Genomic DNA, 26,744 nt, shown 5'->3' on the forward strand with positions numbered 1-26,744 from the left:
AACTGGAGGAAGCCACCCCCAGGCCACCAGCCCAGCTGGGCCCAGGGACACTACACTTCTCCCAAGCTCCCCAGGCCTGGGCAGCCCACACCATGTCCTGATCCCCTCCTCACCTAATGCTTGTGGATCTCCAGCCCCTCAAGGCCAGGCTTCTGGAAGTCACCTGGGCAGGCCTGCAAGGGGAAAAGTCACCATGTTCCCGTGCCGATTGGGGCCAGGGCAGACCTGCAGTGTCCTCATGGCCTGCAGAGCTGGTGAGTGCCACGGCCTGAAGCAGCGCTGTTCAGAGTTAGGATCCCCAGACTGCTTCAGGATGAGCCTGGCCCAAAATTCAAACTCATTCCTCACTTCTAGAAATATTTGCTAAAGGTGTCCATGGTAGAAAAACAAAAAACCTCGTGGGTTTTTTCCTTCTTAATTTGATAATTTTTAAAAATTTCTTAAATCTAACAATAGCAGCCTGGCTAATGTGGAAAACATTAAAAACTGCAGTTGCCAACAGGCCTCCTGTTTGAGGGCCTCGTATGTAGGGATCCAGGAATCAGACCTCAGTAACTCACCGTCTGGAACACTGTCTGGGACAGAAAGCTGGATGTGACTTTGCTGATGTCACTCTCACCTCCCATCTTACAAAGGATGTAGCCATACAGGTTGGCGGCTTGGAGAGAAATCCCAGCGATCACAAGGGCCTGCACTCAGACAAAGCAGAGGTGTGACTTTTCTAAGAGCAAATACTGAAACCAAGAAGTGGCTCTTCCCTATACCTAATAGTGACAGCTAACATTTATTGAGCACTTAACAGATACTCCCATGTAGACAACCTCTGGTAACTGCTTGCAGTTGGTATCATTATCATCCCACTGCACAGGGAGGAAAGTGAAGCCCAGAGAAACTAAAGTTGCCCAAGGTCACAGAGTGGACACATGGTTGAATCAGGACCCAAACTCCAGAGCCCATACTTCAGTTATGCAACTGCTTATACTGTCTTTGGATACTTTGTTTTCACACCGAATGAGCCAGGTCCTGGCAGTGACATATAGTACCTCCAAAATAAAACTTCAGCACTCTGAGGAAGGCTTATTCCCACTTAGGGAGGCCTCCCTGACCAACACAGAATGTCTTGTGCTGTGTCTAAAATGCCTTTCACAGCAGCATTATTCACAACAGCCTAAGGGAGGAAACATGTCCATTAACTGATGATGATGATGGATAAAGAACAAGTCTCTCCACACCGTGGAATATTACTCAGCCGTAAAAAAGTAATGAAGCACAGATACATGCTACAACATGGATAAGCCTCTCAAACGTTATGCTTAATGAAAGAGGCCAGTCACAAAAGACCACATATTGTATGATTTCATTTATATGAAATGTCCAGAAATCAAGAGACAGAAAGTAGATCAGTGGTTGCCGTGGGCTGGGAGAAGGGAAGAAAGGAGAGTGAGTGCTAATGGGTGTAGCATTTCTTTTTGGGGTGATGAAAAAATGTTCTAAAATTGATTGTGGTGATGGTTCCACAACCCTGAATATACTAAAAACCACTGAATTGTACACTTTAGATGGGTGACTTGTATGGTATTTGAATTATATCTCAAAGCTGGTAGGTAGATAATGATAACAACAACACCCAAAAAGACAAAACAAAAAACACTCCTGTCCCCACTGGTTTCATACAGCTATCAAAGGAATGTCAAAATCAAGTTTTGATCAAAGATTCTATAAAAGAATCATGATCAAAAGAGGAAAATGCAGAACAGAATTTCAAATTCTCATGGAATCCAGATTTTCTGGAGCCGTGGAAGGTGGGTGAACCCCTGAAACTATTGCCCTGAGATCATCTTTAAACCTTAAACCAAAAATATCCCCTGAAGTCTTCTTAAAACCAAACAATAGCTTAACTAGTAAACCATGTCTGCCTTGAGCATTATATTCATTTAAGATCTGTGTATATGGGATCAAATTGACAACAGCAACAAGAAAGATCAGACAGGAAACTGAGGGAGCAGTGAGTTTATGGTAATGGGGAGGAACAACTCGGAAAAAGAGGGTGAGAATGGTTGCACAGCTTGAGGAATGTAATCAATGTTACTACTGAATTGTACACGTAGAAACTTTAATTGGCGTATGTTCTGTGTATGTTCTCAACAACAACAAAAATAAAATAAAATAAAAAAAAGTCAAGGTTATTGTCTTACCAGCCACTTTAGCTTCAAGGAGAATAAGGTGCTAAAAAAGAACACAATCCAAATCATTGGGCAAATGATGAGACCGAGCCAGAAGATCCGAGCCTCCGCTTCTGTGGCAGTGATATTATTAGAAGAGACCTGTTGTGGGAAAGTAATTCTATTTTCAATACCAGTGAAAATGGTTCCAAAGCAGCATGCTGTCATCTGTATTTATCTTACGTGTGCTTTTACTGCATGCGTGTCTCCACGGAGCACCAGCAGTAGTGGTGTTTGTGTAGGGCAGTAATCACATACGCACAAAACCTGAAAGGAACCTATGGAAGCTTTCCACAACCACTCTTCCAGTTCTAGTTAGCTCAACTCTTGACGGAGAATACCTTTCTGGCTTCAAATATCCAGTGGCTTTTCCCATCTTCATCTATCTGATTCCACCATCGAAGGCCCACCATGAGTCTTCCGGTGACATTCTGAGGAAAATGTACAAAATGACTGCAAAAGCCTCCATTTGACACCGTGAGCATCAAAGATAGAGTCATCATCTTATTGATGAGCTAAAATAAAACTCACCAATTCATATTAAATTTGTAATAGGAGTAGGAGGAAAAGGGAGTTGAAAGGTAGTGGAGTGGTTTCTCAAAACCAGTTTTCCAGGCTTGTGATTTTTAATGAAGCTTACTTTAAAAAGTGACCCGTAAACCCGTTGCTGTCGAATCGATTCCAACTCATAGTGACCCTGTAAGACAGAGTAGAACTGCCCACAACGTTTCCAAAGAGCAGCTGGTGGATTCGAACTGCCAACCTTTTGGTTAACAGCCAAGCTCTTAACCACTGTGCCACCAGGGCTCCTTAAAAAGTGACAGACTCCCTAAATTTTATTTATATACTTAAATAAACCAAGCTAGCTGCTGTTGAGTCAGTTGCGACTCATGGCAACCCCTTGTGCATCAGAGAAGAACTGTACTTCACAGGGCTTTCAAGGCTGTGATCCTTTCAGAAGCAGATCACCAGGTCTTTTTTCTGAGGTCCCTCTGGGTGGGTCTGAACCACCAACCTTTCAGTTAGTAGTCGAGTACTTAACCATTTGTGCCACCCAAGAATGGATGTATGTGTGTGTATATATATATGTATGAATGTACATATATGTGTGTATGTATAGAGTTTATATATCACATGTTTAAAATATATATTTGTATATATGTAGGTTTTACCAAAAAACCCAAAGCCATGTGCAGTTGTCACACTCATTATGATACATATTTGCAACCGTGACTGTTGATACCAAGAGTCATTTATTACACACTAAGCAATGTATTTTTTCACTAATTTTACTAGACACTGGTTGAATATTCTTAAATATGTATCAGTAGTCTAAACCAAAGTACCGCTTGATCCAAAATCATTTACCCTTTCTAAAGCCATATGCACCCGGAACATCACCCTCCGCAAGCAAGGCCACGTGTTTCAGGAACAATGACATCATAGGCGAGAAAGGGGCCTTACCTTCACAGACCAGAAGTCCAAGGACAGAAGGAGCAGCACAGTGACAAAGCAGCCCACAAAGCTTTTGCTGAACCAGTCACAGCATATGTAGGTGACAATCGCACTCACTCGGAAGAACAGGTGGAAAAAGGTGGCCAAGGGGTGCCTAGGGAACAGTCCAGAAGACCCCTCACTCCAGGAGCCAAAACAGCAGTCACTACACCCCCTCCACTGTCTCAGACTTTTTAAGCACCACTCAGTGGAATGTTCCAGACTTTCTAGCACCGCTTAATGGAATGTTCTCCCCAGTGCACTGCAGGCGGAAACTCCACCAGGCTGCAGCTCTGAGGAAACCTCACTTAACTAGCAGCCTCAGTAGTCTTTATCACACTAGTAATTTTTTCCTCTCCCTCAAAGAATCTAGTACGTTCCCCTAATTTGATTCCAGATACCACTTGCCCTCTTCTGAAGCCCAGTCACCTTCAAAAGGAAACGTGATAATATCACATCACCTTTAAAGTGAAATGTGACACTATCACTGCTTTGCCACCTGGCAGCAATAACGACCAGTTCCCTAAAGATAAAGGTTGGGTTATTCTGCTAGTGCGTGAGCAGAGCACACGTGCTTTCCCCGGGTGCTGAAGTCCCATGTCAGTGGGGAATGCATGTTCATGGAGAGAGGGAAATGACCTTGCCACGCCAGTGATGGCTTGAACTCGTCCTAAATGCTCAACATTGAGTGCTGAAGTTCTCTCTAAGTGACACAAACCTGCCCAGGAGGAAGAGAGGGAGCCAAAGGGACATGCTCACCCTACCTCAATCAGTTGCTTTTTTAATGAGTCTGGAAGAGATCAAAGGGTAAATCAAGAACAAGGGTCTCCGATTTGTCTACAGCAGATAACAAATGCCCATAGGAGACACACAGCAATGGCAGTGGGTGACATGGGCCAGGTGGAGGACACTCAAGGCTTTCTGTTTCCTTCATATCTCATTTCTGATAGAGCACAGGTAGAGGAATGTTACCAACTATCAAGGAAGGAACCATGGATGGCAATTCAAGCATGACTTTCATTTTAGGGAGGAAGAGAGGGGAGGAGACTTCCACTCGGGACCAGGCAACTGCAAACACACACCCAGACTTGGTATTTTCACGAGAAACCAGAAATCCAGACTTGCCATGGGAAATCTGACTTTTAAATGATGGCAACTAACTGAAATGTTTTAATAAGATACTGCAGGCTGGGTGTTACACTGTCCTTGCGACCTGGATGAAAAGCCAGCCTGGAAAGCATACCCAGCGCTTGAGGACTAGACATGATCACATAGAACTTCAAAACCTGGAATGTTCCAGAAGATGAGACACTGGGGCCAATGGAGAGTTACCTTGAATACTCTTTTTGCCTTCAACCTTATGAAAATCGTTCAACGAGTTGTCTTAATACAACTTTGCACCTTCACCCTGGAGATAAATGAATCCTCTTCCAATGACTGAAAGTTCCTTACAGGCAGAGACCATGTTTTAAATATTTTTATATCCTGGATATTGTTGTTGTATGCCATCGAGTTGGTCGTGACTCATCGCGACCCTATATGACAGAGAACTGCCCTATAGGGTTTTCTAGACTATAATCTTTATTGAAGCAGATCGCCAGGACTTTTCTCCTGTGGAGCCACTGGTGGCTTTGAACCACCAACCTTTTCGTTAGCAGCCAAGTGCTTAACCACTTCACAACCAGGGCTCCTTATATCCCAGACAGTGCCTGGCATTTAAGATTCGGTAATATTTGTAGAGTCAAACCTTGTAATCAGGTCAATTAGGATCACTGGGAACATGGGTCCTCTTTGTAGGAGAATACAGATTTAAAAGGTGTAGAGAGAAGCCCCACTGATCCCCAAGGAAAAACCTGGAAGTTAATTTGTTCAAACAAATCCCCTGCCTACCCACTTTTTTCTTCCTGAGATAAAATGCAAAAAAATTCCGGTTGCTGGAGGGTTCCCCTTAGCTGGGTTCTGGTTAACACTGTTTCCTTGTTTTTTTTTTTTTTTTCCTTCAGTTGCCATCTCGATTCCGGCTCGTGGCAACCTCACGTGTGTCAGAGTAGACCTGTACTCCATAGGATTTTCAATGCCTGATTATTTTGGAAGTAGATGGCCAGGACTTTCTTCTGCACCACCCAGGGATAAATGGAAGGTATTATTATTGAAACAAAGCCCAAAGCAAGTAGAATAGGACTCCTTAAAGGCGTTGCCTGTTACACTTTAAATATTCGCTGTATTCCTGTTTGATGCAATTTTGCCAAGTCCTCTGAGTATCCCCTGCAATTCTGTCCACATTTAGGACTGGCCCAGTCTGTGACCCAGCCTCGACCAGTTTTCTAGTTTGGGGAGTTTGGAGGCCATGGCTAAGCTCCCGGGGGGCCTAAGTCCTCCCAGTGTTCTACACACACACAGTGTTCTACACACACATACACCCCTCAAGGGGCAAATCAGTACCATGGTCACAAGCTTGGGTGGGCATGGAGATTCGCCTGCCAAGGTTCAAATCCTGGCTCCAACCTCTCAGTAGCTCCATGGCCTTCCCCAAGTTATGTAACCTCTCGCTACCTCAGTCTCCTCTTCTATAAAATGGGAAGGCCAACAGTGGCCACTTCACAGGGATGTTAAAAAGCCAAGTGCAAGTGATGCTTCATATAAAGTGCCTGAGCACATACGGTGTTCCATCATTGTGAACAGCTGTGATCATCTCAACCCTCTGAGTCACTCAAAACAGTTTCACCTCCAGGAAGCCACACTGTAAAATTCCCCCTCTGACCACAACTTTCTCTCTCTCACCCTCAAGGGGCCTAAGTTACGTCTTTGCGGGGATCCCCCAAGACTCCTGACCCCTCCATATTTGCCCAGACCCCTCTGCTTTCACCGATGGACCTTCAACCTCAACAGGCGGTAATCCCGCATGGCCTCCACCCTGCCGGCTAGAGCTGCTGTCTCCAGGAGAGGCAGGCAAGTCATGGATGTTGAAAGCGGGAAATAGAATTACTTAAAGTGGCATCAAGGTGGGGAGATCTTGATGAGCTTTTTTTTTTTTTTTTAATTATTGTACTTTAAGTGAAAGTTTACAATTCAAGTTAGTCTCTCATACAAAAATTTATACATACATTGTTATGTGACCCTCGTTGCTCTCCCTTTACTGTGACAGCACACTCCTCCTTTCCACCCCTGATTTCCTATGTCCATTCAACCAGCTCCTGACCCTCTCTGCCTTCTCATCTCACCTCTGGACAGGAGCTGCCCATTTAGTCTCATGTATCTACCTGAGCTAAGAAGCACACTCTTCACGAGTATCATTTTATGTCCCATAGTCTAGTCTAATCTTCGGCTGAAGAGTTGGCCTCCGGAATCGTTTTAGCTCTGGGTTGACAGAGAGTCCAGGGGCCATGCTTTCTGGGGTTCCTCCAGTCTCACACCATTAAGTCTGGTCTTTTTACTAGAAATTGAGTTCTGCACCCCACTTTTCTCCTGCTCCATTAGGGACTCTCTGTTGTGTTCCCTGTCAGGGCAGTCATTGGTGGTAGCCAAACACCATCTAGTTCTTCTGGTCTCAGGCTGATGAAGTCTCTGGTTTATGTGGCCCTTTCTGTCTCTTGGGCTAATACTTTCCTTGTGACTTTGGTGTTCTTCACTTTCCTTTACTTGAAGAGCTTTTTTTAAGTTTTTGCTATTTGTAAATCCACTGGCATGGCTCTGGGCCCCTGGATGCCCCTGGGCCCCTTGTCTCCTGCTCTGGATGGAAGCACAGCAGGTTCTCAACTCGGAATGTGTGTGAAAATCACCCACAGACGCCTCAAAATGTGCACCCCAGGATACAGGGATACAGGAGATTCATGTTGGGGCCTGGCCATGAATTTTAAGAGGAAGAGCAACGCTGTGTACCGGATCAGCATGAGGCACTGCTAGTCCAGTGGTAGAATTCTCCCCTTCCCTGCTGGAGACCCGGGTTTGATTTTTAGCCAGTGCACCTCATGCGCAGCCACCATCTGTCTGTAAGTAGAGGCTTGTGTGTTGCTGCAATGCTGAACAGGTTTCAGTGGAGCTTCCAGACTAAGACTAGGAAGAAAGGCCTGTCTGTCTCCTTTCGAAATCAGCAGTGGAAACCCTGTGGATCACAAAGGTCCAATACCCAACCTATCATGGGAATGGCACAGGACCAGGCAGCATTCTGGGGTCCCCATGAGTCAGGGACCAACTTAACGGCAGCTAACAACTGCTGGATTTGCAAACTGTGGCCTACAGGCCAGATCCAGCAGCCGCCTGTTTTTGTAAATTTATATTCAAACACAACATGCTAACTCACTGACTGGCCCACAGAGATTTACTTCCTGGCCCTTTACGGAAAGTGGGCCGACCCCTGCTGCAGACCAGCAGGAACCATTTGGAGGTGAAATAAGGCTCCATGCAAAATGAAGCGAACTGCTACCACCTGCTCCCTCCACCCAGAATTTGCTTTCCAAAGCTGCGGAGGGGGAACTGCCTAACTGGCAAAGCCAAGGATTATGCTAGAAGTCAGGAAAGTGTTATCTCTGGGGCTGGGCGAGAGGCAGTGACTGGGATGGGACACAGGGAGCCTTCTGGGTGCTGGCAGTGCCCCTTATCTTCATCATGCATGTACATGTGTGTAAAAATTCATTGAACGGTACACTTGAGAGCACTTAATGTATGTACACTTCAAAAAAAAATTTTTTTTTTTTTAAGAAATACAATCTGCCAGATCAAAGCCACTGACCAAAGAAAGACCTGTGGAAGTCACACATGCACGTACATGTTGAGAATCTACATGTAAGAACTAAAGTTGGACGTACGCAGGTGGGGGCCTCTGTCTAGACACCTGATAAACAGAGTAAAAGCAGGGAGTGCAGGGTCCCAGGGGCACAGCCATCCTTTCCCCTAACTTTCTAAAGCAGGTTTGATTTGGGGAGAAAATGCTGATTCATTCTGAACTCAGCAGTGACCTAACAATATCTTTAAAAGTTACCCCTTATCTAATTATTTAAATTACTTTGAAATCTGCGTTCAGTTTTTTAGGACCGTCTCCAGCTTGAAGTCTTCGTTGAACATCTGGTGTTATTTGTCGGTCATCTTTCAGATACTTGGAAAGCTTTCTGCTTTTCACTGTGACCGAGGTCTGGGGAAAGGCCCCTTCTTTCCTCCTTGGTCTATGCTTCCATTAAAAAAGCATCTGAGATGATGTCTAAACTTTGCTTCAGAATAAGCAGGGGTCAGGGCTAGAGGGAGTCCCTGGACGGTGCAAACCACTAATGGTTAAAGGTTGGCAGTTCAAGTCCACCCAGAGGCACCTTGGAAAAAGGGCCTGGCGACCCACTTCTGAAATAATCAGCCATTGAAAACCCTGTGGAACATAGCTCTACTGACACACATGGGGTTGCCATGAATTGAAATCGACTCAACGGTAACTGGTTTGGCTTTTGGGGGTGGGAGGGCTACTCTGGTGGCGCAGTGGCTTAAGAGCTCGGCTGCTAACCAAAAGGTCAGCAGCTCAAATCCACCAGCCACTCCTTGGAAACCCTATGGGGCAGTTCTACTCTGACCTGTAGAGTCGCTATGAGTCGGAATCGACTCGAGGGCAATGGGTTTGGTTTTTGGTGGTGGCGCAAGCAGTTTGCTATCGCCTGTTGACCAAAAGTTTTAACAGTTCGACCCCACCCAGTGGTGTTGCAGAAGGAAGAACTAGTGATCTGCTTCTGTAAAGATTACAGCCGAGAAAACCCTATGGAGCAGTTCTGCTCTGTAACACATGGGGTCACCATGAGTTGGAATCAACTCGACAACAAAAGGTTTGGGTGTTTTGGTGGAGAGTGGATAGGAATGGAAAATGAAACTAGCCTGGCCATGCACTGATGATGATTAAAGTTGGGCAATGGGAACATCAGGCTCGTTGTTCTCTATACATTTATGTAAACTGGAATTAAAACATACAAGAATAATCAAGGCCAAAAGATCAGCAGTTCGAATCTACCAGGTGCTCCCTGGAAACCCTGTGGGGCAGTTCTACTCTGTCCTATGGGGTCGCTATGCATCGGAATTGACTTGATGTCAGTGGGGTTTTTCTTTTTTTTTTTTTTTTTTTGAGGTGGTCCATCTGTGATAAAAAAAGAAATTCAGATATAAAAATCCCCAAGTGAGTTAATTGGCCATCGCAGCTGCATGCACAAAGAAAATTCCAGAAAGCAGGTCCTTCTGGGCTTATCAGTTCCACTGCAGGAAAGGAGCTGCCCTTCAGGGAGGTGTAAATGCCTAGCCCACCCACCCCCTATTTACACCCCCCACACCCATCCTTGGAAGGCACTGTGGTACAGAGAAAGCCCTAGATCACAATCACGCTCCGTCTCTGCTGGGTATGCAGCCCTGGGAAAAGCACTAAACCACTTTGAGCCTTGGTTTTAGCATCTGTAAAATGAGAGAATAACATTGACCTTGGATGTCTGAGGCTTCCATGAGATAAAATACCCATGATGCTAGGCCAGAGGGGGTCCTAGATGGCAGTGGCCAATCACACTCTACTTACTGTTTTGACTCATCAACGGCCAAGAGTTTTGAAGAAGGGTGAAAGTTAGAAAAACCTTGACAAGTGATGCTTTCTTGTGGGTGACCTTTGTTAGATGTTTTCCCCACTATTACAAAAATAAGTAGGGAGTTGCTATTTATTTCTTCAGCCCTCAGGCGGCCTCTCTGCTAACAGTAAAGTGCTTCCGTAAAGGTCCTGGGAGGAAGGGGGCCCCCAAGGGCAAGGGGGAGACAGCTAAAATGACATCTGCTCAAAAAAAATAAAGGGAGGTTGCCACAGGGGTGGATTACCCAATAAGCAAGGTAAGCACGGGCTTACTTGTGCTTATTGTTCATTACAGATTTGGAAGTAAGCACAAGTAAGCCCGTGCTTACCTTGCTTATTGAGTAATCCACCCCTGACAGGGATTGTAAATTTGAAAAGAGGCTTTGATTCTGTAGGAAGGTGCTGTGGGGTTGGGAGAGAGACAGATGCCAGCCATACCTAGAAGCAAAATGTTTGATGTGGTGAAAAAATGTGAAATTGTTCACTATAGATGATCTTGTAAGCAAGATAAGCACCGTGTTTACCTTGCCTGTCGGATAATCTGCCCCCGGAGGTTGGCCGTCCCTCAGTCGCCTGTGTGTATACTGGCCTCTCGCTCCTGGAAGTGTGGCCCTTGGGCCCACAGCATCCATGGTGTCCCCTGGGAGCTGGGTGGAAAGACAGATCTGGGGTCCCACCCCAACCTTCTGAGCCAAAATCAGCTTTGTAATAAGACCCCCAGGTGAATTGTATACAATTACAATTGAGGAGCACACCTATGTTCTGTTTGCAAAATTAACTCAGTGCCCAGGACAGAGCAGAAAAAGCACACCAAAAAAAAAAAAAAAAAAACAGTTGTCATTGAGTTGATTGGACTCACGGGATCCCACACATGTCAGAGCAGAACTGTGCTCCACAGGGTTTTCGATGGCTGATTTTTCCAGAAGTAGATCTCTAGGCCTTCCTTCTGAGGTGCCTCTGGGTGGACTCGAACCTCTAGCCTTTCAGTTAGCAGCTGAGCACTTCACTGTTTGCACCACCCAGGGACCCCCAAAAAGGAGAGATGCCTACAAACCCTTCAGAAGCCCCACGGGGCCTGCACTAACCCAGATGAGCCATCTGGGCTGAATCTGATTTTTCTTCTCTAGCATGACCCAGGGAGCCCTGGTGGCGCAGTGGTTAAGAGCTTGGCTGCTAACCAAAAGGTCTGCAGTGGGAATCCACCAGCTGCTCCTTGGAAAACCTGTGGGGCAGTTTTACTCTGTCGCTATGAGTTGGAATTGACTCGACGGCATAGTCTTGCCTATCTAGCATGACCCAGACACGTTAGTTCCATCATGCCTTGGACTCTGGCTTCTTGCTTCAAATGAGAGCACATCTTCTTCCTCCCAGATGTCTGAGCCCAGGCACGGGGACCGGTCTGAGGCTGTTGGGACATCTAAGTAGATGACCGATGGCTAAGGCCTCATAGTTTCCATTCAGAAGTCAGCAATATAGAGGTTTAAGTGTGGAAGTGAATAAAAGAACAAACTTCCCTCTGCTCCCCACACTGTTTTTCCCTCTTGTTTCTGTTCTTGATTTCTTTTTAAAGAGACATCCCAACTTTAGATGCTGAGTATGCTCAGCATCAAAATGAAAGTGAGCCTGTGGGGCCAAGGTGGGGAACCCTGGCTGCTCGGCTCCAGCTGAGCCCCAGTGTGGAGACCCTCCCCTCTCACCCCGGGGTCTACATGAGTCTGTATCCAGGTGGATTTGCCTAGCACGGCTACAGCTACAGCCCGTTTCTCCACGCCCTGCTGCTGCTGGACCCATAGGCCAGATTCATCAGCTAAAGAACTGAGGGAGGGGCCCCTGCCTTCACTGCTCTGCTTTAGGAAGAAGGCAGCGGAGCGGCTGACAGTGAGTCCAGGGTCCCAGGGACAAGTGCAGACTCTGAACTCACAACTGCCTGGATCAAATCCAGTTCCACCACTGAGGACCTGTGTGGCCCTGGGCAAGTTTCTTAACCTCTCTGTGCCCCACTTTCCTCAGCTGTAAAATGGGATGATGGCAAGAGTCAGGGCTGTTGTGCTGCACAACCCCAGAGGGTGCCACTCACATCACAGTCCATGTGGCTCGTGTTCCCTGGGGTCGCGCACTGTGGTCCTGCATGGCCGCATGTGGAAGCCCTGTAACAGTGCCTACTTCACAGAGTTGCTGGGAAGGTGACATGAGAATAATAACATGGGAAAGGGCTCAGTATAGTGCCTGGTGGGCAGTAAGTGTCCAGTTATTATTTGTATGGGGGAGTTAGAAGTCCCTAGGTGGTGCCAATGGTTAATGTACTCACCTGCTAACCAAAAGGTTGGAGGTTTCAGTCCACCCAGGGGCTCCTCAGAAGAAAGGCCTGGTGATCTACTGCCGAAAAATCAGCCACTGATTACCCTGTGGAGCACAGTTCTACTCTGACACACATGGGGTCGCAATGAGTCTGATCTCGACTCTCTGGCAACTGGTTTGGCTGGAAGAACACCCCCTCCTTGGAAGCCCTTGTGCCAAAAAATCACACCTGGATCTCATCAAGCCTCTAGATCTAACTAGTAATTTACAAGAAATACAGAGGACCAGGGACTGTATTAAAGGGCACTGCGGGATATCCTCAGCAAAATCCAGACTGTGAGATTCTCTCCAGGACAACAAAGAAATTGCGAAGGGAAAAAAATCAGAGAGGGATAGAGAAGGAGAGGGTGAGAACCTATAGATTGTAAGTGACCTAAGGAATATACCAACAAATTGCAATGTATGGATGTTATTTCAGCTGCAATTCAAACATATAAACTGTAAAAAAAATTATGAGACAATCAGGGCAATGTGGACACTGGCTGGATATCGACAGAGATTGGAGAAATGTTAATTCTTTTAAAGTGAGAAAATGGTATTATGGTTACCTTTTTTAAAATCAATTATTGTCTTTAGAGATACATATCAAAATATTGATGTTTGAAGTGATGTCTGGTGCTTGCTTGAAAATAACAAGAGGATGAGGTAGGAGGCATAAATGACAGATTAGTCATGAGTTAATAATTGCTGAAGATGGGTAATTGGTACATGGGATTCAGTACATTATTCTATTTGTTATATTTGAAACTCTCCATGATTATTTCTTTTTTTTAACTATCCAGGGAAACTGACAACTGTATCTCAAATTCTAGTTCTGCCACTGACTGTGTGATCTTAAACAAGTGACTCAACCTCTCTGGGCCAGTTTCCTCACCTGCAAATCATATCTACCTATAATGCTGACACAGGGAGTTCTCTGTAGATGCACATGCATTTGCTCTTCCTTTGGGTTGGTATCTGTATAGCCAGCCTCTAAGGTGGCCCTCAATGATCCCCAACCCTTAGTACTCACAGCCTTGTGTAATTGATCCCCTCCTACAGTGGTCCAGGGTTGGTATGTACGACCAATACATAAAATACATCAGAAGTGATGGTGTGCCACTTCCAAGACTGACTTACAAAAGACACTGACTTCTACTGTGGTCACTCTCTCCCCCACTCTCCTGGGAGTGAAGCCAGATGCCATGTAGTGAGCAGCCCTATGGGGAGGAAGTGAGGCCTCCAGCCAGCAGCCATGTGGGAAACCTTCTTGGAAGCAGCTCCTCCTGCCCCAGTCAAGCTTCAGCTGACTGCTACCCTGATTGCAACCTCATGAGACCCTGGGCCAGAACCACCCCACTAAGCTGCTCCCAGAGTCCTGACCTGCAGACACCGTGTGAGATAATAAGTTTATTTGAAGCCACTAAGTTTGGAGTAATTTGTTATGTAGCAGTAGATAACTAATACAGGCTCCAATGGTAAAGAGTCTTAATTCTGTATAACTCATACTAGGTTTGGTCAGGCAGTTTCAAAGAGCAGGAAGGACAAGGGGAGTTGGGATCCTCTTAAGACATCGGGTGGTACAGTGAAGGATCCCACCATGACTACCACGGCCTCCACCAGACTGAGTCCAGCACAACTGGATGGTGCCCAGCCACCGCCGACTGCTCTGACGGGGTCGTCCTGGACGGGGCTGGAGAAAACTGTAGAACAAGATTCTAACTCACAAAGACCAGACTGACTGGTTCGACAGAGACTGGAGAAACTCCGAGAGTATGGCCCCTGGACACCCTTTTAACTCAGTACTGAAGTCACTCCCAAGGTTCACCCTTCAGCCAAAGGTTAGACAGGCCCATAAAACAAAACAAGACTAAATGGGCACACCAGCCCAGGGGCAAGGACGAGAAGGCAGGAGGGGACAGGGAAGCTGGTAACAGGGAACCCAAGGTCGAGAAGGGGAGAGTGTTGACATGTCGTGGGGTTGGCAACCAACGTCACAAAACAATATGTATATTAATTGTTTAATGAGAAACTAATTTGCTCTGTAAACTTTCATCTAAAGTACAATAAAAAAACAAAACAAAGAAGGGTCCCAGACTTACCTGAAAAGTGGGGGCTGGGGGGTGAGACCATGAGAGCTGCACTTACACTTGCCCCTTTTAAACAGGAGACTCCGAGGGACTTAGGGAGAGGAAAAAGCAGAGAGGCCAACGGCTAACTTTCCAGAAGGCTGCAGTGGAATCAGGCAGCAAGAAGGCGCTGACAGCAGATGGTGCCTTGGAGAGGCTGAAAAAGGTAAAACCCCATTTTCTTGCTTGCTTTCGCCCTCACTGAACACGGAGCTTCTTTGAATTGGAAGTAGAAAATCAAAATTCACCAATTTACATACCTTTGTTTCGGAAGAGCTACTAGATTCTGGTAGAAATTGGGTAGGATTTGAAGGCATCAAATCTTAGCTCTTGAGTGAGCTTGGGCCTGTTACCTGGTTCTTGGCAGCTTCCTTCTCGTCTGCAAAATGCACAGACTCTGATATTCCCTTGTTTTTTTTTTTTTTTTTCTTTTTTTCTTTTTTTTAATACCATTGTACTGTTTCTGCAATCAGGATGTGTCCCCTAATGGTTGCAAATATTTAATATGATATTTATTTCCCACTCCCAAGAGCTCTCACGAACCAGTGTGCCTTAAAATGTGTGGCATCTGAGAAACAAAGACAATTGGTGGTGAAGTCTAACCAGACAGACGGATAGACAAGTAGATCGCTGCTGTTGGCTCCAGCTGATGGCGACCTTATGTACAACAGAATGAAACGTTGCCCTGTCTCGTGTCATATTCTCGATCACCAGCATGTTCGAGTCCATCGGTGTGGCGACTTCGCCAATCCATCTCACCAAGGGTCTCCCTCACCCTCACTGGCCCTCTGCTTCACCAAACATGGTGTCCTCCTCTAGTGATTGATCCCTCCTGATGACGTGTCCAAAGCAAGCGAGTAAGACGATGTTCTGTTGTGATCCATAGGTTTTCATGGGCTTGGTTTTAGAAGCAGATATAGCAGGCCTTTCTTCCTAGTCTGTCTTAGTCTGGAAGCTCCACTGGAAACTTGTCCACCATGGGTGACCCTGCTGGTATTGGAAATACCAGTGGTATAGCTTCCAGCATCACAGCAACATGCAAGCCACCACAGTATGACACACAGACAGACAGGTGGGGGAAAGACTAACTTGTCATGGGAGACTTGAGAGAAATAATACTAAATCATTCAACAAATACGGAGTCACTATCATAACCTGGCTTGTAGGAGGCCTGTTAAGCTGGTTTCTTTCTTCTGTGACATTTTTTAAAGTAGTCTTGCTTTCTGGCAACAAAAGGCTTTTCAGATCCAGCCTGACTGGTTTCTGCCTCAGGACTGGAATCGGCTCCTCTCTGAGGAGTCCTGGGTTCTTGTGAGTGGAGAAGAGCGCTAAAGACCAAAACCTGGACTGGGGGTGCAGGTAAGAGGTGGCAGAGGCCACCTTTAGTAGTGACAGAACTCAAAAAAAATACTATCTTTTTAGAATACAACATCACTTCTGTAGCATTCCTGCCAAAAACCAGAACCTGGATCTCAGCATGAGAAACATCAGGCAGGCCCACGTTAACTTCAGAGTAGCTGGTCTCTACTCTTCAGAAGTGCCCATGTCATGAAAGACAAAGAAAGGTGGGGACGTGCTCCCCATCAAAGGAGACAAAGACATGACAGCTCCATGCAGTGGGCAACCCTGCAATTCACTCCCTGCGGTGGGACTGGATCTTGGACTGCAGAAAAATGCTCTAACAGACGCTGGAATATGAACTGCAGATTAGATAAACTTCCTGATTTGATCATGTACTCTGCTTCCATAAGGGAATGTCCTTGCTGTCAGGAAGTACTTGTTGAAGTATTTAGGAGAAGGGGGCATGATGTGTGCAACTTACTCTCAAGCGCTTCAGAAGACAAACCATATACACAAACACACATGTACATGCACACACATACACAAACGTGTACATGCACACACACAACCATACACACACACAAACATGTACATGCACACACATACACAAACACGTATACATGCACACACATACAGTATACATGCACACACACATATACATGGACACACACGTATACATGCACACACATACAGTATACATGCACACACAGTATACATGCACACACACGTATACATGCACACACAGTATACATGCACACACACGTATACATGCACACACAGTATACATGCACACGTATACATGCACACACATACAGTATACATGCACACACACGTATACATGCACACACATACAGTATACATGCACACACGTATACATGCACACACATACAGTATACATGCACACACATACAGTATACATGCACACACATACAGTATACATGCACACACATAAACATACATGCACACACATACACTATACATGCACACACACAAACACACATACATGCACACACACGTATGCATGCATACACACAAACACATGCACACACATACACGCATCTACACACAAATGCACATGCCTGCACACATGTATACACACACATATACATACATGCACACATGCACATACCTACACATATATACACACACAGACACATATACACAAACATACATATACATGCACACATGTATACACACGCCTATACACATTCATACACAAACACATATACATGCACACACCTACACACATACACACGCACACATATACACACATATACACAAATATACACATACATGTACATGCCTACACATATGCACACACATCTTACACACATATATACACACATACACAAACACACACACACGCACACCTTCACACACATAGCAGGAGCCCTGGTGGCGTAGTGGTTAAGTGCTTGGCTGCTGAGCAAAAGGTCGGTGGTTTGAACCCACCAGCAGGTCCGCAGGAGAAAAGACCTGGCTATCTGCTCCAGTAAAGATTACAGCCTGGTAAACCCTTTGGGACAGTTCAACTCTGTCCTGTAGGGTCACTAATGAGTTGGAATCGACTCAGTGGCACACAATACCACACACATATACACACATAAACATACATGTATGCATGCATACACATATACTCGCATGCACACATGCATAAACACACATACAGAAACATACACATACAAACACATACACGGAGAAAGAGAGAGCAAATGTGTCCAAAGGTTAACTGGTCAATCAGTTCTTGGTGCTATGCTTGCAACCTTCCTGTAAGTTTGAAATTATTTCAAAATAAAGGGTTTTTTTAAGTCCTTTTAAAGACATGAATTCAATTTTTTTTTTCCCAGCATATTTTGTTGCTGTATTTTACGATTCTTCCGTCTGTGGTTTCATCAACCACTAAAAAGTCCCACTACCGTGAAATCGAGACGTTTTGGAATCACCAGGCATGTGTATTTCTGTTTGCTGATTAACCTGGTGTGTTCAAAATCATCATGCGTGCAAAATTTGAAATGGTAGTTTCAGTTGTTCAAGGGCATATACTTTAGAATCAACATATAAATATTTTTAAAATTGATCTTCAAAATTGTTTAAGAAATATATAAACTTAACATATTGAGCTGACAGCTAACGCCACCTTATTTATTGAGCACCTGCTATTTACCAGGCACCATGGAGAGCTGGGTGAAATGCAGTGAACAGAGAGCCCAAGTCCTGTCGTCAGAGACATTACCTGTGGTGGTGGTGGCGGGGGGAGCAAAGAAGTGAGTGAGCAAGTTCAACACAGTATGAAGAGTGTCACAACGACAATCACAATAGTTAACAATTGATAGGGCATGGACGCTGTTCACTCAGAATGGTCAGTGGGAGGGCCCTGCTGGCTGCCCCTGCTGTTCCAGGTTTAAACCCTTTATTTGCAGGAGGTTTCCCCAGGGGTAGGGGAGGGAGAAGCCCAAGTAGGGGGCAGGGTATTCCCAGGGCTCTTGGCTGTTTACCAATGTTTTAACAAAGGTTAACCAGTTGCTGTGGAATCAACTCCGAATCACGGTGGCCCCAGTGCATCAGAGGAGAACTGTGCTCCATAGCATTTTCAGTGGTTGATTTGTCAGGCAAGTTTCAGTTGAGCTTCTACACTAAGACTAGGAAGAAAGACCTGGCAATCTATGTCCAAAAAATCAGCCAATGAAAACCTTATGGATCATAACAGATCATTGTCCTACTCACTTGCTTTGGACACGTCATCAGGAGAGCTCAATAGCTGGAGTAGGACATCATGTTTGGTGAAGTAGAGGACCAGCGAAAGTGAAGGAGACCCTCAGTGAGGTAGACTGGCACAATAGCCCCAACAATAGACTCAAACATGCCGGCAATTTTGAGGATGACACAGGACCAGGCAGTGTCTCCTTCTGTTGTATATAAGGTCACCATGAGTCATAGTCAACTTGACAGCAGCTGTCTATCTCTATCTAACAAAGCTAGGGACCCAGGAATTGGACATGACAGCTGACCGTTGTGCCTGGGGTTGACAGGGGGGCTGTGGGAACTACGAAAAGGAGCACCTAGCTCAGAGTAGGGACTGCTTATTAGCAGCCATAACGCTTAAGGTCAAAGGACACAAGGTTTCTTTCTTGGGTGATGAAAATGTTCCAGAATTAGATAGTGGTAGTGATTGTACCAGGAGAAAGATGTGGCAGTCTACATCCGTAAAGATTACAGCCTTGGAAATGCTATGGGCAGTTCTACTCTGTCCTACAGGGTCACTGTGAGTCGGAATCGACGGCAACGGGTATAGGAGTGGTCGCACAATTTTGGGATATACAAAAAAGAACTGAATTGTACACTTTAAAAGGGATGATAAGTAAATCTCAATTTTAAAAATTAAGTTTTTAAAAAGAGCTAAAGGACAAATTTAGGTGGCTTGGGGTAAGTGGTCTCGGATCCCCACATGTACTGCCTGACCCTTAGACTGGGCTCTCACAGACAGGCCCCCCAATCACCTGGCAGTGGCACCAAGACATTTGGGGAGAAAACTGTGGCATCAGGGAGGAACTCCAACCCCAGGCCTCAGGCAATCCTGGTTCCTTTGGAAAGTGGTGGAAATGCAATAGTCGGAGGAAGACTTTTTTCCCCACGGTGGGGGCGGCGGCACTGCAAACTCAGGTGCCTACAGGGGCCAAGCAGGGAAGGTAACTAAGTCAGCTGGCTGGGTGAGGGCGGGGGCTCAGCGGTGCCACAAGCCTCACCTAGAGGGGGCAGGTCCCACAACTCAACTCTCACCCATCCTTCCAGCTCTAACGGCCTTTCAGAAACAGTCAATTTTTAAATGTATTTTTAAATTCATTTAAAATAGCCACCCTAGCCTAAGAGAACATGTCTGTGGCTTGGATTTGGTCTGCTGACTCGATTTGCAATTTCTATGCTAAAGTATTTTAAAATCCAGGCGAGGAATATATCTGTATTCCAGTGCAGGCAGGACAGTGGGGATCTGTTCTGAGTCATCTTAGAAGTCTTGCTCTTTTAATGAGTGAAGGGTGAGCAGTTGGTCACCCGAGGCTGAGCACGGAATGAAGAGGATTCCTCAGGACTCAAGAAGGGCAACCCCAGGGGGCTTTCCCCTTGGATTCCAACCTGAATGTTTTGAGTTTGCCTTCTAAGGAAATTGTCATTGGTGTCACATGCCAGAATATATGGCCAAGCCTTGTATCAATACACAGTCAATCCTCATTACTTGTGGATTCTGTATTTGTGAATTCTCCTAGTTGCTAAAATTTATTGGTGACCCCTCCCAGTCATTCACAGACACGTGCAGAGAGATGAAAAATCACCGACAGGAACATCCCTAGCTGATGGCAAACCAGGCAACGCTCTGCCTTCTTGTTTCAGCCCAGACTGTAAACACATCTCCTTTTTGTGGTCTATGTGGTGCCATGTTTTTTTGCATTTTTGTGCTTTCTGTTGGTGATTTCGCTCTTTAAAACGGCGCCAAGCAGAGTGCTGAAGTACTGTCTAGTGTTCATATGTGCAAGAAGGCTGTGAGGTGCCTTATGGAGAAAAATACATGTGTTAGATAAGCCTCGTTCAGGTGTGAGTTATAGTGCTGTTGGCTGTGAGTTCAATGTCAGTGAATCAACAGTCTACATTTAATAGGGTGTCTTTAAACAGAAACACGCATAAAATAAGGTTATCTACGGGCTGGTTGATGCTGTGACCAGAGGCTTGCAGGAGCCCAACCCTGCGATTTCCCTAGGAGCAATGGTTCATATTTGCTAATTCAGGGTCTGCAGTAACTTTATAGAGCATAACTGTTGTGAATAGGCTCCAAGAATCTACTGTATCCACACCCTGCCCCAATGAAAGGGAGGGGACACACACACACACACGCACGCGCGCGCGCGCGCGCGAACCAGTGTAACATTCCCTACATATCCAGAAATGGACAACCTGAAAAAATATGCCAAGTCCTTCGGGGCACATTAGAATCACAGCTTTTCACACTCATCTGAACACCGACTGAATCAGCACCTCCAGAGATGGAGCCCAAGAACCTGAGTCATGTGTTTGAGTTCCCCTGGGGATGCTGATGAAGCTGGACCCCTCGGCCTACATCTGGGATCCAGCACCTTCAACCCTCTCTTTCTGATCTGAGAGGTCCCAGACAGGCAGCTGGCAGAATTTGGACAAAGGTCAATCCAAGCCAAGTTCCAAGATGTCCCTGGAGTTCAACCAGTCCAGGCCACCTGCATCTCTCACCCTGGCCCCTTCATTGCCTCCAAACAAACCCTCACCTCCCCGCCACCACCCCGACCTCCCCACCGCCTGCTTCCCTTTAGGCCACCCGGCAGTCAGAGGCATCTTTCTCGAATGTTGATCAGGTCGTGCCTCTCCCTGCTCAAATCCCTCCAAAGATTGCTCATCAAACACAGATGAAATCTCCAAATTCCCCATCTTGATCTTCAAAGCCCCACATCATCCTTCCCCTACCGAATCGCCAGCTGTCTCTCCTCATCCCTCTCTCCCACTTCCTACCCCCTGGCCCAGTTCTGACAATCCCTAAGAACACCTCCCACCACAGGGCCTTTGCACGTGCTGTTCCCTCTGCTTGGAATTCTCTTCCCAGCTGTGGCTGCTTCTCCTTACTCAGAGAGGCCTTCTCAGAGCCCCTCCCTGATCTAAAGAAGCCCCCTGGCCCTGGACCCCTTTTTATCACTTTACCCTTTGTAAAATTTACCACTATCTAAAATTACCTTTATGTATTTGCTTATATGTTTACTGTATTATCCCTAATTAAAATGTCAGCTCCATAAGGGTCTGTTTGGTTCTCCCTGTGTCCCCTAGAAAGCACCTGGCTCACAAAGGTCCTTGAAAGTTTTGTTGATTTAATGAGTAAATAAGGGAGTGAATGAATAAAACAGTAGATCTCAACCAGGGATGATGGTAACCCCTACCCCGGAAATATTTAGCCATGTCTGGGCACATTTTTGGTTGTCACAACTGGGGGACTGCCACTAGCATCTAGTGGGCAGAGGCCAGGGATGCTGCTGAGTGTCCTACCATGCACAGGACAGCCTCTACAGCAAAGAATGATCCGGCCCCAAGTGCCAACAGTGCCAAGTTGGGAACCCCTGGAATAAGTGAATGAGTGAATTAAATACGCCAGCTCCATGCAGCCAAGCTGCTGTCCAATCTCAAAATCTCAGACATCAAGTGTCCCCTGACCAGTGTCCCCTCCCTGTCCTCAAATGCCCTCCCAGATGGTGTAGATCACAATCCAGCAGCAGTCTCTCTTCAGTGACTTTGTTGTCAGCACGGATTATGCAATCAATTTCGTGTTAACAAGAAATATAAATAAGGGGAAGTTAAGCTGTTGTAGCTCCAAGAAATTAATTTCAAAATAAGTAACGTCGTGTCCTAATCAAAGAGAACTGAAATCTGTCTAGTTCCCTGATTCTGCCAGTTATCGAGCACCTTCCTTAAAATTTAACAATTAGTTCTTGGTGGGGCCTGCTTATGCTGTCGTATGTCCATGTTTTTAAGACAGATTTTAGAGTACTGAGGCAGGGCAGCATGACTTGTCCCCCAAAGGCACTGGGGATGGGTTCTGGGAGAGGGGTGCTGATCAGACCTCCTGGAATAACAGCAAAGAAAAACCAAAGTTCTTCTTCTCCTTGGTGTGTTGGAGCATGGTATGTGTGTGTGTGTGTGTGTGCGTGCGTGTGTGTGTGTAAATTAGAGATGTGCTTACACTCATTTCCCAGAATGATGGGCGGCCACCAAGCTGTTGACTGTACCATCATCTCCACCGTCAGCTCCCCACTCCCCTTCCTTGTCCTCCACCCCTCCAGCTTCTCTTGTGCCCATGTCACATACAGAGGTGTATGTGACTCCCAAGTGCTCTGAGCCCTCTCAGGTGCAAATTTCACCTACCCAAATCCAACCAAGAAAGAGAGACAATAATCTGAATCAGTGTTCTCAACCAGGGGCAATTTTGCCCCCCGGGGGACATATGTCAATGTCTGGAAACATTGTTGGTTGACACACTGGGGGAAGGTGCTCCTGGCATCTAGTGAGCAGATGTCAGCGATGCTGCTAAAGATCCTGCAGTGCCCAGGACATCCCTCACAACAAAGGATTATCTGGCCCAAAGGGTCCATAGTGCCGAGGTTGAGAAACCCTGCCTTATACAGCTGGGGCAGTTCTGCACTCTAATCTGCACGATGAAAAAGCCACCCCAAGATACCCCATAGCACCCCAAGGAAGCATAAGATGGTAACCTGAGTCTGCTGTCCCTACCATGGGGCTCAGCACAAGTATCTCCCTGTGTGAACATCTGCCCCCTAAACAGTGTGTAATATGAGATGTGTGCAGACTCTAGATCCAGATTTAAGGGTTCAAATCCAAGCCCTGCAACTGAATAGCTCTGTGACACTGGACAAGTCACTCAACCCTCTTTGTCTCAGTTTCTTTAACCTTGAAACTGATAAAATAATAGTGCCTGCCTCATAGATTAGTAATGCAGGTTAAATGAATGATTGCAAGTAAAACACTTAGACTGGTGCCTACATAGAGTAAGTGCTACGTAAGGGTTTGCTACTATTATTTTTCATTCAGTATAATGTGTCCAGAACATCTAGCCAACAATTTCATCTGGGCCCATTTAAGTAACAGCTTTTGTATCCAGTGTGCTAGACTTCTTCCTCTTCTTTTTTTTTTTTTAAATTGTGATTTAGGTGAAAGTTTACAGAGCAAATTAGTTTCTCATTAAACAGTTAATACACAGATTGTTTTGTGACATTGGTTGCCAATCCCACAGTGTGTCACCAGTCTCCCCTTCAGCACCCCAGGTTCCCTGTTGCCATTCATCCAGTTTTCCTGTCCCTTCCTGTCTTCTCATCTTTGCTTTTGGGCTGGTGTGCCCATTATTCTTGTATACATGGTTGAACTATGAAGCACGACCCTCACATGTGTTATTGTTGGCTCTATAGACCGGGCTAATCTCTGGGTGAAAGGTGAACCTCAGGAATGACTTCAGTACTGAGTAAAAAGGTGTGTGCTAGACTTCTTGAAAGACAGAACATCCCTCTACTTAATGGGCTACTTGACCCCCATCTAGTTGATGGGATTTGCATGGGTAGTTTTCGGTACATGCAATTTCTGCCTTAGGACCTGGGCCCATTAACACAGGACTCCCTGTAGCGTCTCCCCCAGAGGATAGCGTTCTTCTCAATTTGATGCCCACTGGGCTGTATAAGGAAGTCCTGGTGGCACAGTGGTTAAGAGCTACAGCTGCTAACCAGAAGGTCATCAGTTCGAATCCACCAGCTGCTCCTTAGAAACTCTATGGGGCAGTTCTACTCTGTTCTGTAGAGTTGCTATGAGTTGGAATTGACTCAATGGCAACGAGTTGAGTTTGGACTGTACAAAGACCACCATGAAATGCTAACCAAGCCACGTGAACAAACCAGCTCTGACAATTGAGACCACAATCAGATCTAAGCAGTCTGGCCTGGGCAGAGGACTCAATCCTAATGTGGGGAGGATTCCACTGTTACCCATGACCTTTGGATCCAAAGAAATGTTATGAGGACAGTGCCTCAAAAGCGTGAACACATCTTTCGATAGGAGGGACCATTTCCAACTCCAGCGAGAACCCCAGTGTGACATCCTGTTCCCACTGAGGACATGCCTCTGCCTTAGCCCCAGAAGTCCGAATTCAGGGCACAGGCTGTAGGGGAAGGCTCTCTCTCTTCGCTCTGGGGGAAGATCCTTGTCTCTTTCAGCTTCTGTAGCCCTGGCATTCCTTGGTTCCTTGGCAAACTCTAGAACCGCACTGTCCAGTGTGATAGCCACATGTGGCTATTTTAATTTTAATTAATTAAAGTGAAATAAACTGAAAATTTCAGTTCCTGGTCACACTAGCATGACTTGTGGCTACCATGTTGGATACTGCAGCTATAGTACATTTCCATCCTTGAGGAAAGTTCCGGTAGACAGCATGGCTCTAGAACTTGGCTTTTAAGCCCTTTAGGGTCTAGCCCAGCCTCTGCTCAGGCCACTCCCATGAACGACCCTCAACTCCTTAAACTCATGATCTGACAGCCAGGCCTTTGCAAGTACTGTTCCCTCTGTGACACCCTGCCCCTCCTTCTCAGCCTAGCTAACTCCTACCCACCTTTACTTGTCTCAGCTTACCCGTCACGTCCTCCAGGAGTCTCCCCTGACCAGGGTAGGTGCCCGAGCTTCTGCCCATCACAGCATTTAAAACACTGAGTTATAACAGCTGTGGGCATGCCTACAGCCCCCTCCACACCAGTGGCTCTCAAGTGGGGGCCATTGAGATGTTTGGCCATGTCTGGGGGACATTTTTGGTTGTCATAACTAGGGGGGTGCTACTGGCATCTGGTGGGCAGAGGCCAGAGATGCTGCTAAACATCCTACAGTGCGCAACAGCAAAGCAACATCGGGCCCGAAATGTCGGTAGCGCCGAGGTGGAGCAACCCTGCTCTAGACTGGGCAGCTCTTTAGGGCAGGGGCTTTGTCCTGTAGGTGCGTGTCCCCAGCCACCAGCCCAAGGTTGGGCACGCAGAGATGCTCTGTAAAGACTTGGTGAACACGCATATGAGTTTAGATGTTCTGAAAGATTCCAGTTCTCTTAGAGTGCCTTCCCTTAAAGACAATCATTGGAGGTATTCCATTCTGGGGGTATTGTAAGAATTTAAAAGGAATGCATTCAGGTGCCAGGCCCCACACCTGCTGTCTCTAATGACTGGAAGGAGATTTGCAGCAGTACCAGGTCAGTTAGTGTGGCTGAGCCGTGGGTGTTCCTAGATGTGGCAGCTGCCTGGGTCATTGGCAGTGGCATTTATGGGTCATTCCTTATGCCTTGATCCTGCGCCTTCCAGGGTGCTGATGGTCTCAGGCAGGCAGAGGACTCAGCCCAGACACTCTGTCCATCTGACAGAAGCTGAAGCAGGGATTAGAGCAAGAGTTCAAGCCCTTATCCACTTCTTCAGCCTGTCATCCACTGTCCCTTCACCCACTACCTCCAGACACAGTGGCCTTTCTCTGACCTTCCAGCACAGCCTCGGGGCCTTTGCACCTGCTTTGCCTTCTGTTTGGAACATTCTCCCCCTAGAGTCTCCCATGGCTGGCTGCTTCTCATCATTCAGGCTCAGCTCAAACGTCACCTCCTCAGAGAGGCCCTCCCTGGCTGTGCTGAGGCAAGTGGCCTTCCTCAGTTACTTTCCCTTTCATCACCCTGTTGGTTTTCCTCCCAGCTCTCCTCACACTCTGTAATTACCTTGTGAATGTCGTTGTTTGCTTGCTGCGTTCAATATGGTGTCATGAGCAACGGCCATGTTCAGTGTCAGTGCTGGCAGATTGCAGGCTCCGGGACCGTAGGAGACCTTGTCTGATCTGTCACCATTGTGTCCCTAGCCCCAACCTGGCACACAGTAGGTGCTCAGTAAATTCTGAATGAATGAGTTGGCAGCTTTAGGGAATGCTTGCCAAAAGCCTGGGTCCCTCGTACCTGATCCTGGCTTTCCGAAAAGCTAGCTCCTCTTCGTTGCCAAAGTCCAGGGACACATCCTCAGTATCATCCACCAGGGCCTGGGGGAGGGGGACACCAAAGGCCCATGGCAGGCCCAT

At 46.4% G+C, this 26,744-nt stretch overlaps 1 protein-coding gene across 1 annotated transcript; it reads right to left on the bottom strand.

Moving 5' to 3' along the window:
* Positions 1–113: 113 nt before the first annotated feature.
* TVP23A (trans-golgi network vesicle protein 23 homolog A) lies at positions 114–26,744 on the bottom strand. Its single transcript, XM_023728318.1, has 6 exons — positions 26,626–26,744; positions 3,687–3,831; positions 2,564–2,653; positions 2,196–2,324; positions 561–689; positions 114–173 (listed from the first exon to the last, which is right to left on the bottom strand). The coding sequence occupies exons 1-6, from the start codon at positions 26,742–26,744 to the stop codon at positions 114–116; spliced, it is 672 nt and encodes a 223-aa protein (XP_023584086.1).

This window comes from Trichechus manatus, unplaced genomic scaffold (assembly GCF_000243295.1).
Source record: "Trichechus manatus latirostris isolate Lorelei unplaced genomic scaffold, TriManLat1.0 scaffold00024, whole genome shotgun sequence".
NCBI lineage: Eukaryota > Metazoa > Chordata > Mammalia > Sirenia > Trichechidae > Trichechus > Trichechus manatus.

What these genes read in the sequence shown, in the direction of transcription:
- TVP23A (XM_023728318.1), bottom strand. Translation starts at nt 26,744, where the DNA reads ATGGGCCTGCCATGGGCCTTTGGTGTCCCCCTCCCCCAGGCCCTGGTG. An exon ending in TGGACTTCTGGTCTGTGAAG is followed by an intron (nt 2,654 to 3,686) that starts GTAAGGCCCCTT and finishes CATTTTCCTCAG; the next exon opens with AATGTCACCGGAAGACTCAT. An exon ending in CCTTGAAGCTAAAGTGGCTG is followed by an intron (nt 690 to 2,195) that starts GTAAGACAATAA and finishes GTCTGAGTGCAG; the next exon opens with GCCCTTGTGATCGCTGGGAT.